This window comes from Ylistrum balloti, unplaced genomic scaffold (genome assembly GCF_031769215.1).
Source record: "Ylistrum balloti isolate Yb309-2 unplaced genomic scaffold, AGI_CSIRO_Ybal_v1 Utg369740, whole genome shotgun sequence".
Taxonomy (NCBI): Eukaryota; Metazoa; Mollusca; class Bivalvia; order Pectinida; family Pectinidae; genus Ylistrum; species Ylistrum balloti.
The window spans coordinates 167,526-181,915 of NW_026781950.1; the positions used below are offsets into that span (position 1 = coordinate 167,526).

The 14,390-nt window shown below is 35.9% G+C and overlaps 1 protein-coding gene across 1 annotated transcript in view; it reads right to left on the bottom strand.

Annotated features, from left to right (window-relative positions):
- LOC132543070 (uncharacterized) overlaps positions 1-4,045 on the bottom strand; it is a 34,754-nt gene extending 30,709 nt beyond the window's left edge. The window contains exon 1 of the mRNA XM_060206524.1: positions 3,573-4,045. Within this exon, the coding sequence (XP_060062507.1) occupies positions 3,573-4,045 (473 nt within the window). The remainder of the gene's footprint in view (positions 1-3,572) is intronic.
- Between the last annotated feature and the right edge of the window lie 10,345 nt (positions 4,046-14,390).

A 14,390-nucleotide genomic window follows, 5' to 3' on the forward strand; every position in this document is an offset into this window, starting at 1 on the left:
ACAGTATTCAAATTCTTGGTAGTTACTTAGAGGTTGCTCCATGTTGCTGAAGTTGTATGCAAAATACAGTCATTGTTGCCTGTCAGAGGTTGTGGAGCTCTGTAATCTCCATCTAAACCTTTAAAGTAGTAAGTTATCAGAGCACGTGTGTAGATGTATTTTTCTGATGACTTAATTTTGAACGTTAATGAGACGAAACTTATACCGATACATCAAAACGTGACATTTTATATTCAATGACGAGGCAACAGTTTTATATACATTATTGAGCATAATGTGTGGAAGTTTTTTTCTGTTTTATGGGAGTGTCGTTACTCCCCCGTGTAAATATGCACTGTAAACTGTAATTCACATATGAGCAATCAGCCTACACCAACAAACTTTTGACTTGAATGCCAGCCATACTTTGACAGAAATAAACACATTCAAATCAAATCAAATGGACGAAAAAAATGTCGCGGACAAATTAAGTAGTAAAATCGGCTTCCTAGACAGTGAAATCAAATTACACTTCACTTGATATATATACATCTATGTCCCAATTGTATTTCTAAACAATATAATGTACGCATGCGCAGAAGAAATTTTCATAAATTGACAATTTTATTGTGAACAAATGGTTTCGAGAGTTTTGAGTATTTTCTTCCACCAAATCAGTGTTCAGCAATTTTTAGCAATATATTAATAAAAACTACTTTAGTCCCCAAGGTGATGCATTATCCCTCGCAAATGTTTTACAAAATAATGTATTTCGATGTTTTGGTATCTATTCATGTTTCACGTCGTCACAGAGAAAAAGAGGGTGTTTAAGCGACTGTTAGTTAACAGACAAACGATTTTGAGAGAAACTAAGAATTTAGGCAACACTTATGCCGTGTGCCTCGGTCGGACCAGGATGGACACCTCCAGCGCGTGGCTGTGGTACCGTACCGGAAAAAATGTTTAGGGACAATAACTTACTGTTTTGTGGTTATTTTCAGAACTGATACGACTTGTTGAACTTTGGTGGATGATGTATATTAATGACTTATTGGTTGTCCATGAATTTATATCTCTATAGAAAATAGATGATACATACTGCCTCATCAATCACCGCTGTTATGGACATCTTTGATGCAATTTCTTCACGTCGTTGTGGTTTTTCTCTCAGTCCTCCTCATCATCATCACCTTCCTCTCCTCATCATCATCACGTTTCTCTTCTCCCTGTTTGTTCTTTTGCGCTCAATACGTTTCTACTACTGTGAAAATTTATCAAGGAATCGTACAAGAAGACACCTAGTCAGCATTTGGTCGGAAAGCAGGACTACATTGCGAATAAAATGAGAATCCTGCTTCATAGCGTATTCTTGTCCACAAATATTTCATTTAATTTAGTCATCGGCGAAATTTTGACGCAAATTTACTGGTAGATACATACATGCTGTTCAAATTATTCTAATGCCTGTTTTAAGTCAACAGAGTACATGAATAAAACTTTGTAACCTTGGGTTGTACCTAACGGCAAGTCAACAAGTACCCCAATTGTTTTTGACATTATGTGGCGGTCCTCTCATATGGTGTTCAGTTATGAAATCATCAGCTACGGTAAGTTAAAAAAACACCGCCTAACAATGACCCCGAGTATTAACTAGACGTGTTATATACCCGTGCTTATAAGCAGTCCAGATTTACTTGGTGTGTGTCCTGAAGATGCGTGCAACTTTTAAGAATATCTTTTATCATAAGCTTATTATAGAGCAGTGCCAATAAAGAGGTCATGGAAATGTTGATATTTTATTTCAAATACCTTCAAAGATGTTTTGATCTGTCAAACCTCGATTATGAACTTAAATTCAGAAACTAGAATACACATATAGTATGTTTTAATGTAATAGATATGATATTTCACTGGGTTTATTGCCCCGTGAACAGCCAGGGTCGTAGTGAAGCGGAGTCTCCTGGTAGTAGCTGGTAGTTATCTCAAGGAACAACATACGGAAGGTCCGTCGCATATTATTCAAAACAATCAGAGTAAAGTGATATATGAAGGGAAGGTATTGCCAACATGTTTCGGCCTTTAAATTAAGTTTGATGATGAACGGTTAATTCAGCACTAAACACCAAGAGGTAAAATTTCAACAAATACTTGATTGAAATGAACGCAGGAAAGCAATCTCGTCCACTAAATAACCTTCGTTAAATTCTCTGTGTTATCTCCTTGAGGGCATGGATGAACGAATAACTCTTTTATATTGTCCAATATTTTAACAAGATTTCGATTGAATTGATAGCACTTTTAGCAATATTTGTTCTTTCCCTTAAAATGATACTACGGATATTCCAGGGAAAATTGTGTAAGATGCTGTCTTGTACATTTTGATAATACTTATGTTCCTATAGAAATAGTATACCTAAAAAACAGCAACATTTACGACGTTCAATTTGTAGAAATTCTACATAGATCTACATCAATCTACAAATGGTTTTGATTGTATCACATTTACACTAATAAACGTAATTTTTGACGGCGCGATGTTATCGTTATACATGTATATATCTATATTTGTTTCATTGACCGGGGGTATTACCATAAATTTCCCCAATCTGTCGCAAGGAAGTATGTTTTGATGCTAACAATACCGTCTTTGATAGAACATCCAGAAATTTGCCAGTTTCCCCGGAATATATCTTTAATCATTGAATTTTTTTTCGAAACGGTAAATATAAAACAAACGGCCAATCAAAACGTATTATCGACTTTTTGTATGTCAAATGTCAACTTCTTATGAAAAGCGCCTCCTAGTGATTAATCAATATAAGTATTTTTTCCGACTTGGGCTTCACGGGAAGGACACGTGGAGGTCACATGACGAGAAAACTGACATAAACAAGAAACCTCTACAGACAACAGGAGTTACATAGATATATCCGCTCATCTCCTTTACTTGCCACCTAATTCTCATCTCGGGCATAAAAGTGGCAACAACCATAAAAATATAAAACTAGTTCATAAAAATGTCTTATCACGGCCCTAGATCTGTTGGACACATATAAAGCAGTTTTCAGTGAGGGAATGATTTGTTTTTTTTTATTGTTTTACTAAAATCTTAAGTTGACGAGTTCCTTTCTTATTGTACGTTTTGTTTTTTTGCGAGACATTAAATTCACAAAACATTTGTCATATCAACTGTATGGTTTGTGTCGCCTATAGTGAATCATAGGAGATAGGTGTGTCTTTTTCTGTAATTGATACACCCTGCGTATATATATCACTGCATCCTAAAAGACACTTGATACACAGAAAATGAGCAATTTGTCGTACAACGAAAGACACAGCATATACTCGTTTTTCTACTCAGAATACTCCTTTATCTACCCCAGGCATGCACTAGATTCTGAACCGGAAAGTAACTTTGGGAACTCCCAGAATAGCTTTTCCTTAATGTATAAAAACGCATTTCAATGTACATTCTAAATTCAAATCTTGAAAACATTGGAGGTTCTTATTCAACCAGTTCTGTTAATTCTTTAATGATACTATTTCGAATCATGTTTATAATTATTTTGATTATCCCAACTTCAGATACCTACATTGGTAATCCATCTACATAGACAGGGACGAAAGAAATGAACTTGCTGTCTCCATGGTGGATCATAGAATGCGACGTCGCCATCTGTGGAATCATCGGAGGTGACGTCGTCATCGGGTGAATAGTAGGAGGTGACATCGCCATCTGTGGAATCATCGGAGGTGACGTCGTCATCGGGTGAATAGTAGGAGGTGACATCGCCATCTGTGCAATCATCGGAGGTGACGTCGTCATCGGGTATATAGTAGGAAGTGACGTCGTCATGGGGTGAATAGTAGAAGGTGACATCGCCATCTGTTGAATCATCGGAGGTGACGTCGTCATCGGGTGAATAGTAGGAGGTGACATCGCCATCTGTGGAATCATCGGAGGTGAAGTCGTCATCGGGTGAATAGTAGGAGGTGACGTCGTCATCGGGTAAATAGTAGGAGGTGACTTCGTCATGGGGTGAATAGTAGGAGGTGACTTCGTCATGGGGTGAATAGTAGGAAGTGACGTCTTCATCGGGTAAATAGTAGGAGGTGACGTCGTCTTCGGGTGATTAGTAGGAAGTGACGTCGTCATGGGGTGAATAGTAGGAAGTGACGTCGTCATGGGGTGAATAGTAGGAGGTGACGTCGTCATGGGGTGAATAGTAGGAGGTGACTTCGTCATGGGGTGAATAGTAGGAGGTGACTTCGTCATGGGGTGAATAGTAGGAAGTGACGTCGACGTCGGGTGAAAAGTAGGAAGTGACGTCGTCTTCGGGTGAATAGTAGGAAGTGACGTCGTCATGGGGTGAATAGCAGGAAGTGACGTCGTCATGGGGTGAATAGTAGGAGGTGACGTCGTCATGGGGTGAATAGTAGGAGGTGGCGTCGACGTCGGGTGAAAAGTAGGAAGTGACGTCGTCTTCGGGTGAATAGTAGGAAGTGACGTCGACGTCGGGTGAAAAGTAGGAAGTGACGTCGTCTTCGGGTGAATAGTAGGAAGTGACGTCGACGTCGGGTGAACTATAGGAAGTTACGTCGTCTTCGGGTGAATAGTAGGAGGTGACGTCGACGTCGTTATCAGATGAACCATCCGCTAGAACGAACACCGTCAAACAAAAGCTTGTGAAACTGAAATAATTTTACCGTTCCTTACTTGATGTTCAGCTTTAACAGAGTCGGTATGGTCACGTGTTTGCGTCATGACCTTTAAGTGTAAAGATACATGTGAATGGACTCGTGACTCGTTAACACACGTGACTTTGTTCTACTACATGTACAGTTACAATAACATACACGAAGAGGTAAAGATGTGAGTTAAACAGTGTAATAACTCACATTAAATGGATTATTTGATATCGTATCATTTGCCCTCAGACCTCTGGTTCGCAGGTTTGAAGCCTCCTTGGTGTAGTCACCAGGTACGTTATAAAATTATCCTGGCTGTTTAAAGGACGTACAGCAACAATAAAAAAAATGAATAAATCTTATCAAATAAACAATCACTAAAATGAAGTTTTCTGCACGTGTTAATAGTGTTTAGCACTTTATGGATCAATACTGCCATAATATCGCTCCAAAGATCTGATTCCCCACAAGGATTGTTTTAAAGCTTTTTATTTGAAGACAATATGCTCAGCAACACAACCATTTCAACATGGATACAAATGATGTAACAAGCTTTTTGTTTGATGTATAATATCTTTGAAGCAAAGTTCATCAATGGTTTCGTTGGTTCTACTCACAAATTATTCCATTTCGCTGTTTTTACCGCATATGATTGATGCAAATTTTTAAACGATAGCATTTTAAAATTATTAAGTTTTTGAATTTGTTAATATTTTCCCTGTAGTTGTTGAACTTAAAAGTAAGTCGTTTCCATTTTGAAATCAAAATATGTATTTATAAGTAAGTAAAAGTTTAAGGCACCTGAACGATATTTGAAATGGTGGAAAATAGTTTGTAAAACTTTTGGGAAATTGGTGACACACAATGTATAGTGAAAATAGTTGTGAAAACATGAATAAGTCACATCTCTTAATTACACTAATAGCATCAATAAAGTTATGACTGTGCTCTAGTTTTGATGGCCTTGTATATAGATATATTTATATATATAATTGTCATTTGCCAAAGCTCCAGTAAATGAGACGTGAAGTGTAATCAATGAAATTCACACCTGTCGTCTGCCTTCAACCTTCGGGATGCTCCCGTATGGTATTTCGATGATTTACTTCAAGCATAATGTTGTATGGAGGTCAAACAAAATTACAATTTTCGTAAAGGCTTACCCAGGATTTAACTGTGGATAATCTTGAAACATGTATTTATCCCATTTGCACCTCTTTCACCAAAAATAGCGGGAATCCTCACTCCCGGTAATTATTGTCATTAGCACATCACGCAGTTTAAATGGAACTGTGGAGAGTTGACAAAGAGTCTATTTTCTGTGTATAACTTACCGCGCGGGTTTTGTCGAGTTGACGGATAGGAATCGTCGAAATGTTGATACCCCCTGGGATTTTAGACACTGTTGACCAAACTGTTTGTTCAAACTGACCATATGACAAGTTCAAACATATCAGCTGGTGATCCCAAGAGAAAATGATCAATATTATTGCGTGAAAATAAAATACGCGCTGATATTTTTCACTCTCTCAGTGACGATCAACGCCAACTTCGGTTACCAGTATACTAACGCAAATCGCATTACCTTTATTTCATGTAACATTACAAAAAATGATAATAGTACAAATATTTATTTTACAATAATTACAACTATATAGATCACTCTTGTTGGGCCGGGTGGAAGCGCACAAACAGTCTTACTGTGGAAGGTAATTTGAGTATCCGAAGACATCCCACGTGGTAGGACAGAAGACACTTTCAGGTCCATTCTGGTCCGGGACCGAACTCCGGACGCCTCGGTGAAAGGCGTCCACGTTACCGCCGCGCGAGGCGACCACCTAAAAAACCTAAATATACGTGCCATTTTTTGTTTTCGTTTTATTTGTTCATTTTTACTACTATAACGTTACTTTTTAGATTTTGGTTTTGTTTTTTGTTTTTGTTTTGCTTTTTTTTTCATTTATGTCATTTGGTGGCTGGTGCAGTGGTAACGCACTTACCTTTCACCTAGCCTTCCGGGGTTCGATACCCGGAACGGATGTGAAAAGGTATAGGGTCACCTGCCAGACCACGTGGGTTTTTCTCGGGTACTCCGGTTTCCTCCCACACTAAGACCCCTCTCGCGCTTCCATCAGAGTCAAGAAAAGTGACTAATATAAGTTGGAAAAACTTGCAGTTGTTGTAAAATAATTATAATTTATTTTTAATGTGATTAACGTTTAAATCGACTCGTATAACAGAGAAATGTCTAATTTCATAACTTTAATTTCCAAATGTAAGAAAAAACTTTCAAGCGTTATGCTTTCCTCCGGACACTGAACAGAGTAATTCAGTCTCCGAAAACATTTTCTGATAATCTGATAGGAAAATTAAACTGATGACGTCAAAACATAATTAAGGTATCATTGACCTTATTTTATATTTCATGTAAGCACTTACATTTTTTTGTTTTTGTTTTTTTTTTTGTAATGATTGGGTGAGAAATAGCATGAACAGTAATAACGTCATCATCACATCTAAAGTAATGGTGAAATCTTTGACCCAGAGAATCAATACACCAACTCGAACGACAAGAGATGCTTGTGAACACTTAATTTTGAATTTTTATGATGATTTGGTAAAAAACCCCACGTTTTAGAGAAATTACGTTATATTGATTAACAGTGACCGTAAGCTTCCTAACAACGACTCCAGCATATCAAAATAACAAATTACTGTGTACAATGTCATCGCTGTGACCACGTTTCAGATTTCACAGCAACCGATAAAGGGGTGATCCAGTCAAATTTTTCTTTCATTTTTTAAGAGGAAAAACGAAAACTTTGTGAGATACTCTGTGTGAACAATTTATGCCGAAATATCGATAGAAAAAAAAATCAACAAGGGGAATCCTAAATATTCAGACCGTACGATTCAGTTATATGTTAACACGCAGTGACGACCCATTCTGACATTCTCTAGTCGAACCAAGATGGATAACCATACATTAACTATCTCTTACCGTTAGTTTTCATGAAATAAATTTTTAATAAAATACCACATTTCACACATTCACTATCATTTTATAATTTGAAGTTTTAACATAAATTCATCATATTTTCACACGAAAGCAACGTTAACACGAGGGGCTTAAAGCGACCTACCCTCGTTTTAATCCGACGATCATGTAACATGTTCAAACACATCTTCGAAAATGCCTTACGTCACAAAATTTCGATCGAGTTTTTGTTATAGCTGTGAAAAAATGAAAATCTCGCCAGGTGGCAGCCATTTTCAAAATATTCTTGAATTTTTGGTTGTCTCAGAAAACGGTGAACATTTACAAACGCATAGGTTAATAAAAGGTTCTTCCTTTCAATGTCTGACTAACATTGCCACGTGGTTGTGAATGATTTAAAACGGTGTCTGAACAACAACCCATGCACTGGTCGCTAAGATTTCGTGTTTTCAAATAGGAAGAAATTTTGCTTATCGACCATGACGATGTAAAATAAAGAGTCTCGTTTAAAGACAACTGTGATATGTAACAGGGGATCTATCTACAATAACGTTGACCTTGGTTTTGCCGAAAGAAATTGAATAACAAAAAAAGTCACAAGAAATATTTTCAAGTATTGATTATATTAGATTGCGAATGTTGTCGTTGAAGAAGAGGGCGCTTACCCTTTCGAAACACCTCGAATTATTTTCATTGTGATTATTCCGAAAGTATATTAATCACTAGCTGTTGTTAGGATTTGTTTAAAATCACAATGTGTAGAATGACAGTATCATTGTGAAGGACACTTACAATTACCTTCTGTATATATGTTCTTTGAACCGTACAACTCGCGGCGGAGTTATATAAAACGTGTTAATTTGTGTATATTACAGATTTATCACATACATATATAGAAATAAACTCATTAGCATTAGCTTTTGTTCGACAATGTTTGTATCTATAACACCAGGATGATAATTGTCTGTTAATTAGCGATAATCTTCACCTCTGTTACAGACGACAATATACGACACACACATATAGCATAACTGTAAAATGGAAAATGTCAAGAACATCACGATATATGAGATCCGTATCTTTCCTGGAAATTTTTTTTTGCTAACATAGCAGGTTAGGAATATCATTGTTTTATTTGTTGGCAAGAATTTGAATAAACTATATTGTCAAAGTGATGGGATCAAGCTTTCTGTTTTGGCTTACATGCTTTTGCTTTAGTAGAATAACATAATCAAAGAATGCAGCGATTACTTTGCAAAATCCTTCAGTGATGTCAAATCTTTTAAAACAATAATTGTATTTACCAAACATATTCCACGTGCGCTTGTACATGCACCTCTTACCTCGATGTTTACCAACACGATAAATAGCAGTTGGAGCTTGTGATTAAGGTGTATGATAAGTGTAAAAAAATATTTTCGCTGTTTTTAAATTTTGCATTTATCCATTTATGTTTAGTAACATGCTTTCTTCCTTACACAATATACTTAAGGTATTTGCATGTTGCAGGTTATCCTTTGTCCATAGCTATGTTTCCAAAGACATGACTCCCAAGGAATATGTCGGCTTTTGAAAAAAAACCACACACACAGCAAAGGGTTCGAGAAATGCAGGTTAATAAAAGATATAAAAAACGTGTTTTAAGATCTTCATTATTATTCTATAAAGGGAATTATATGTCCTTGTTCGATATGTCGTTTAACATGTTCGATGTCCATACTTTTGTCAGTTGAACTGATTACATATTTGCTCAGTTCTCAGGTTGAGAGCATGACATTACTTCCAATCTAGGATTTGCCGGTTCTGTCGACCCATCACAGAAGGACGAAACAGCTGTATGATGTAGCATCACAGAAGTCTTAGAAGGACGAAACAGCTGTATGATGTAACATCACAGAAGTCTTAGAAGGACGAAACAGCTGTATGATGTAACATCACAGAAGTCTTAGAAGGACGAAACAGCTGTACGATACAAATTTATTAATTAATTGCTGCTTTTTGTAGGTTTTCAATGGTCACTGTCTATTTTTCTCGTTTACCGTTTCTCGTATTAAATTTGGGTTAGTTTTCAAGCAAGGGTTGTTTGTGGTATGTCTTCGTCAGCAGACCGCTTCATTTTAACTTGATGTTTTTATTAACCTACATTGAGGTTGAAACGATTATTTTCCAACCTGTAAAATATTTTATTTCTAGGTATAAGGCAATGTTTAAAACTGTATAAGATCTGATAGATATAAAATCGCTATTAATTGCCAAAGAATATAAAAATGAAGAAAAGGACCGGTTTAATCCTATATATATAGTATAGCGAAACTCATCATACCGCTAACATATATTCCTGAGGTTAATATAAGACATATTGTCATGAAGAATAAATAATTAGAATTTCAAAATATAACTTGACTAACGATGAATCTTGATCCAGTCACTCATATTACTATGAGATATGTAATTCTTCATTAAATTTTCTTTAAGTTGAATGCTTTGCAAGCAGTTTTATGTTCATGGTCCCCAATATCTGTTCTGTCGGTCTTACTCTTGCCAATTACAGCTTATTTATGGGACCCGATTTCACTCCGTAAAACAAACAACTCCAGACATGTTATAATTTCTAGGATATCTATTGAAATTTGAAAAAAAAAATCTGGTGTATTGTGAATTAGTTATGTCATATGTTTTGATAACTTTCATATCATAAAATTAAACCAATCCAAAGTTCATTAGAGTTCAATGTCAACGGGAAACCTAATTCTGTAACGGAAAAGCAAATTCTTTGTGTGGCAGCGGTGTAGTAGAACTCAGATCTATACATGTCACCACAGGCTTCCTTCAATAGACCCCAGTAACGTTTCCGACTCTCTGAAAAGCAAATCTTGATTTTACGAAATTACACACATCGGCTCTTCAGGGAAGATATGTCGGGAATGAGAACAGGACCGAGGTTGAAGAAAGTAATTACCCGCACAGTACCATCAATTTCCTGAAACAAATATCATTTTTCATCTTTAAACAACCAGAAAAACTTTGCTCTCTGACTTGCAAAGTGACTTCCTTTCGCCACCATGGGTTGGAACATCTCATACTCTTTTCACGGAAATATACCGTAAGTGAAACGAACAGCAAACTGCGATAGATTAATTTCCGGCCGGGTTGCTATCGATGTTCGCGGAAGCAACAAGGAGAATGACATGAGAATCCGGGGACCTGAACACACCGGCACTGATTGTGTATATATCGATCGGTAAACAGGACAACAGATGTTTACACAAACAAAAATAACAAACTGAGGGCTCCTTGTCATAAACACGCTATGTATAATTAAATGTTTTCTGATAACACGTAGCAGTGAAAGCGACTTGCATAATTGAATGAGCAAAATTTTTATTTACGTTATTTAATAGAGTCTTGTTAAATCTATTTGAATGACAATGATCTTCTCTCAGGAAATTTCAAATTTAAATCATTCTCACATCAGGTATTTTCCAAAGTTTTAAGGAAAGTAAGTTCACAATGAATAAATTCATTTCATTTTAAAGACCCTGTTGTGATACTGTGCCTGGTTTCAGAACTGCCTATTCAACACATGGTTACGGTAAAGTGTGGAGAAAATAAATCAGGTTATGCGATTATGCAGGTGAGCAATATGGAAAATTGAGTGTAAATATTTAGTTTAACAATAAAATTCATATTTGGCTTATCAGTTAACGAAAATTGCATTTTTCCAAAGTGTCTATTCGATAAAAAATTGCATCTGGAATTTCTTGCTTAAATCTCCGAATTGGTCAATGGAATGAAGTGACAAGGGTGATATAGCAAATGAAACTAAATCTACTCGAAGGAGCTGACGTCGTGACCCAATATTCAACAGATCTTAACAACAAATCTACGGTAACCAGTATACCTGTAAATATTCCAGGATGTCTTGGACCTGCTGTTCGGTACAATATGCCATCGATCAACTCACGTCCATAACATTGACGTGGGTCTGGTGAAGAATTTATGTGTACCCGGAAAAATTACAATTTTGTTGTCTCGTATATATAAACATTTTTTGTCACTCTGGTCATGTAATCTGTATATTTATACATTTTTGTCCAATAACCGACCCCCAGGTGGCAACAACACAAAACGTATTGGATGTCCACAACGCACGAATAGTGTCATTTAATTCTTTATTTGAAAATGATTAAATTACATTTTGCAGACTAGTCAATAACGTTGAGGGTCCTACTTTCAATGGTCAGATAACATTTGTGATAATCCGCTAAAGAGTTTCCAAATATAATATGACTTAAATTAAAAACTATCTTTTTATATGATTACTATACCGGTCTATTTAGTCAGAAAAGAAGAAAAGAAAATCGACCGTCACCACTAGTGTGTTGCCCTGAACTGAGTTGCAAGCTTACTAGCTGCCCGTGTACCTCTTGCCAATACAGATACGCCACCTACCGGGCGATCCATTGGAGAAAATGATATCGCGCTCGTTCCTTATAGTCAACCGCGCGAAATATAATTAATTTCTTCTTTATATTAAGTTTTTGTTATTCTATCATGTCTGTATAACGATCATAAATGTACACGGTTACTCCACGTGAAATATGATTTTCGTTAGGTTAAATAAGATATCACATATATATTTAGTCTATAAACGTTCATTTGTAAATAAGTTAACTATTTTTTGACCCGTGTAAAAGTGTAAAAAAATTTAAAAAATAAATAAAAAAAACCCAGATCTTCTTTTTTTCCTCACATAATTTTCTTCCAACCCTAACAAATCTATTTTTTTTTGTTTTGTTTTTTTGTTTTTGTTTAAATTAGCAATAATTGATATGTTGCATTTAAATGATAATTCTAAGATTTCAACAATGACATCGCTCTCCTAGATCGCTCTAACGCACATGTACTCTAAAACTTTGATAAATGTCTTGTACGCGGAAGCGATGTTGCTTGCATCATACAAACAGGCCCTCAGAGAGTACTCCGAAGGGTTGTATGATCGCTCTGACTCTTTGAGAGTGCTCCGAACAGATTATTATATTAACCCGAAGAACTCTTAATAGTCCTTTAAGAATAGTTAACGGGGTGTTAGTGTAATAGTCTCTCTGGGAAGTTTACATCGGGAAAGTATGGTCAGAAGAGAGAGATCCGAATGACCCTTCACATCAGACACTGACGACGTGACCCGAATGGCCATATGTAATTCTACAGCCCCGAGGGGAGCGATCGGTATGGTTAGATTTAACCCTGATTCTCCTTTGCTGATCCTAGGAGATCGATTTGTCTTAGTGCTGTACTTTTACATGCCTTTCCTTGATTTGTTGCTGTACTGTTACTTGGAAAACAACCTTCCTCGTACATCGTCCCCGACCGCCCCCTCTAGATTCAGTGACATCATAACCCCGCTCAATCTTATGACGTCATGACGTTACGTGCTGAAAGATTTATCGTTTGTTTTGACACTTTCTGGATCTACCAGTACGTGTGGATATCATCATAATCTTATTACTTGTTTAAATTCTACTGAAATTAGTAATGATAAAGTTTAATGTACATGTAATTGATTTCATTACCGAATTGGGGTATTTTAAATCCATAGGATCTTTTCATTTGGCATCTTTATAATTATCCTTCAACATTTTAACAATGTATGATAGTTTTAATTTCCATACAAACACTTTTATAATACACGTTTCATGTAGTTTTAAGAAGTATTGTAAATATATTTTCATTTAAAAATGTTTCGAATCCGCCGTGACTAGCCACAATACGTCAGACCTGTCAAATAGACTTCCATTCTATCACCGCATATAATGATTCTATTCATAGATGCCCAGACTAGGAGGTGAAATAAATACAATTGATTTATGACGTCATCACAATGAAGTTATTCAAAATAAAACATTAACGCATATTTCCTATTGTCTTCATGTGATACGCTGGTTATCAAATTCCAAAAGGCAACTGGGAAAAAGGAAAAAAGAGTTCAACAGCGCATCATAGACTTAGGAGTCTTTTATCTATTTTAAATAATACTAAATGCGAGCAATCAATATTGATGTCGATCCCTTAGTTATATGAAGCTACTCCCTGCCAATGTGACTAGTTTAGAGTCGTTCCCCGAGTTTGTTGTTCTATTGGAAACATAATTATTAAATTAGTGTATATATGACGAAACTTTCAGTACGCTTGGCTTTTCTTAATTTGGCAATTTTTGAAATTAAGATTTTTTCTTTGTAATTTCGCATGAATGCATTTTGTAGTGGAGTGTTTTAAATGTTGCTAATATCAGGAGAGCAGCAAGGGCAAAAAATAACGCACGAGATTATCTATACAGTTTTAGCACATTTCTCCGGTTATTATCAATGTAATGATGTTAATAAACAGAGGTTCATTAGTACGTTCATGTGTTTCCTCCTCTAGACTCAATTGTCTCCTGAACCGAAAATTACATTTGCATTTTAAATCAGCTGTATTGTGTAATTGTTTGGAAATAAGTACATTAATTTCGAGAAAAGGGGTGTGATTCTGAATTAGATATACTTTTTGTCTAATGAATGTTTAAAAATGAAAATCAGAAAAGAAATGTAAATTAGGTAGTTTTAAATAACTCTTATATACATGTATAGTTTTTTTATTTGTTAATTATTTTAGAAGTTCTGTTTTTGAAAATGCGAGGAGATTAGACAAATGATGATATGCACTTTTATGTTTCTTTGTAGCA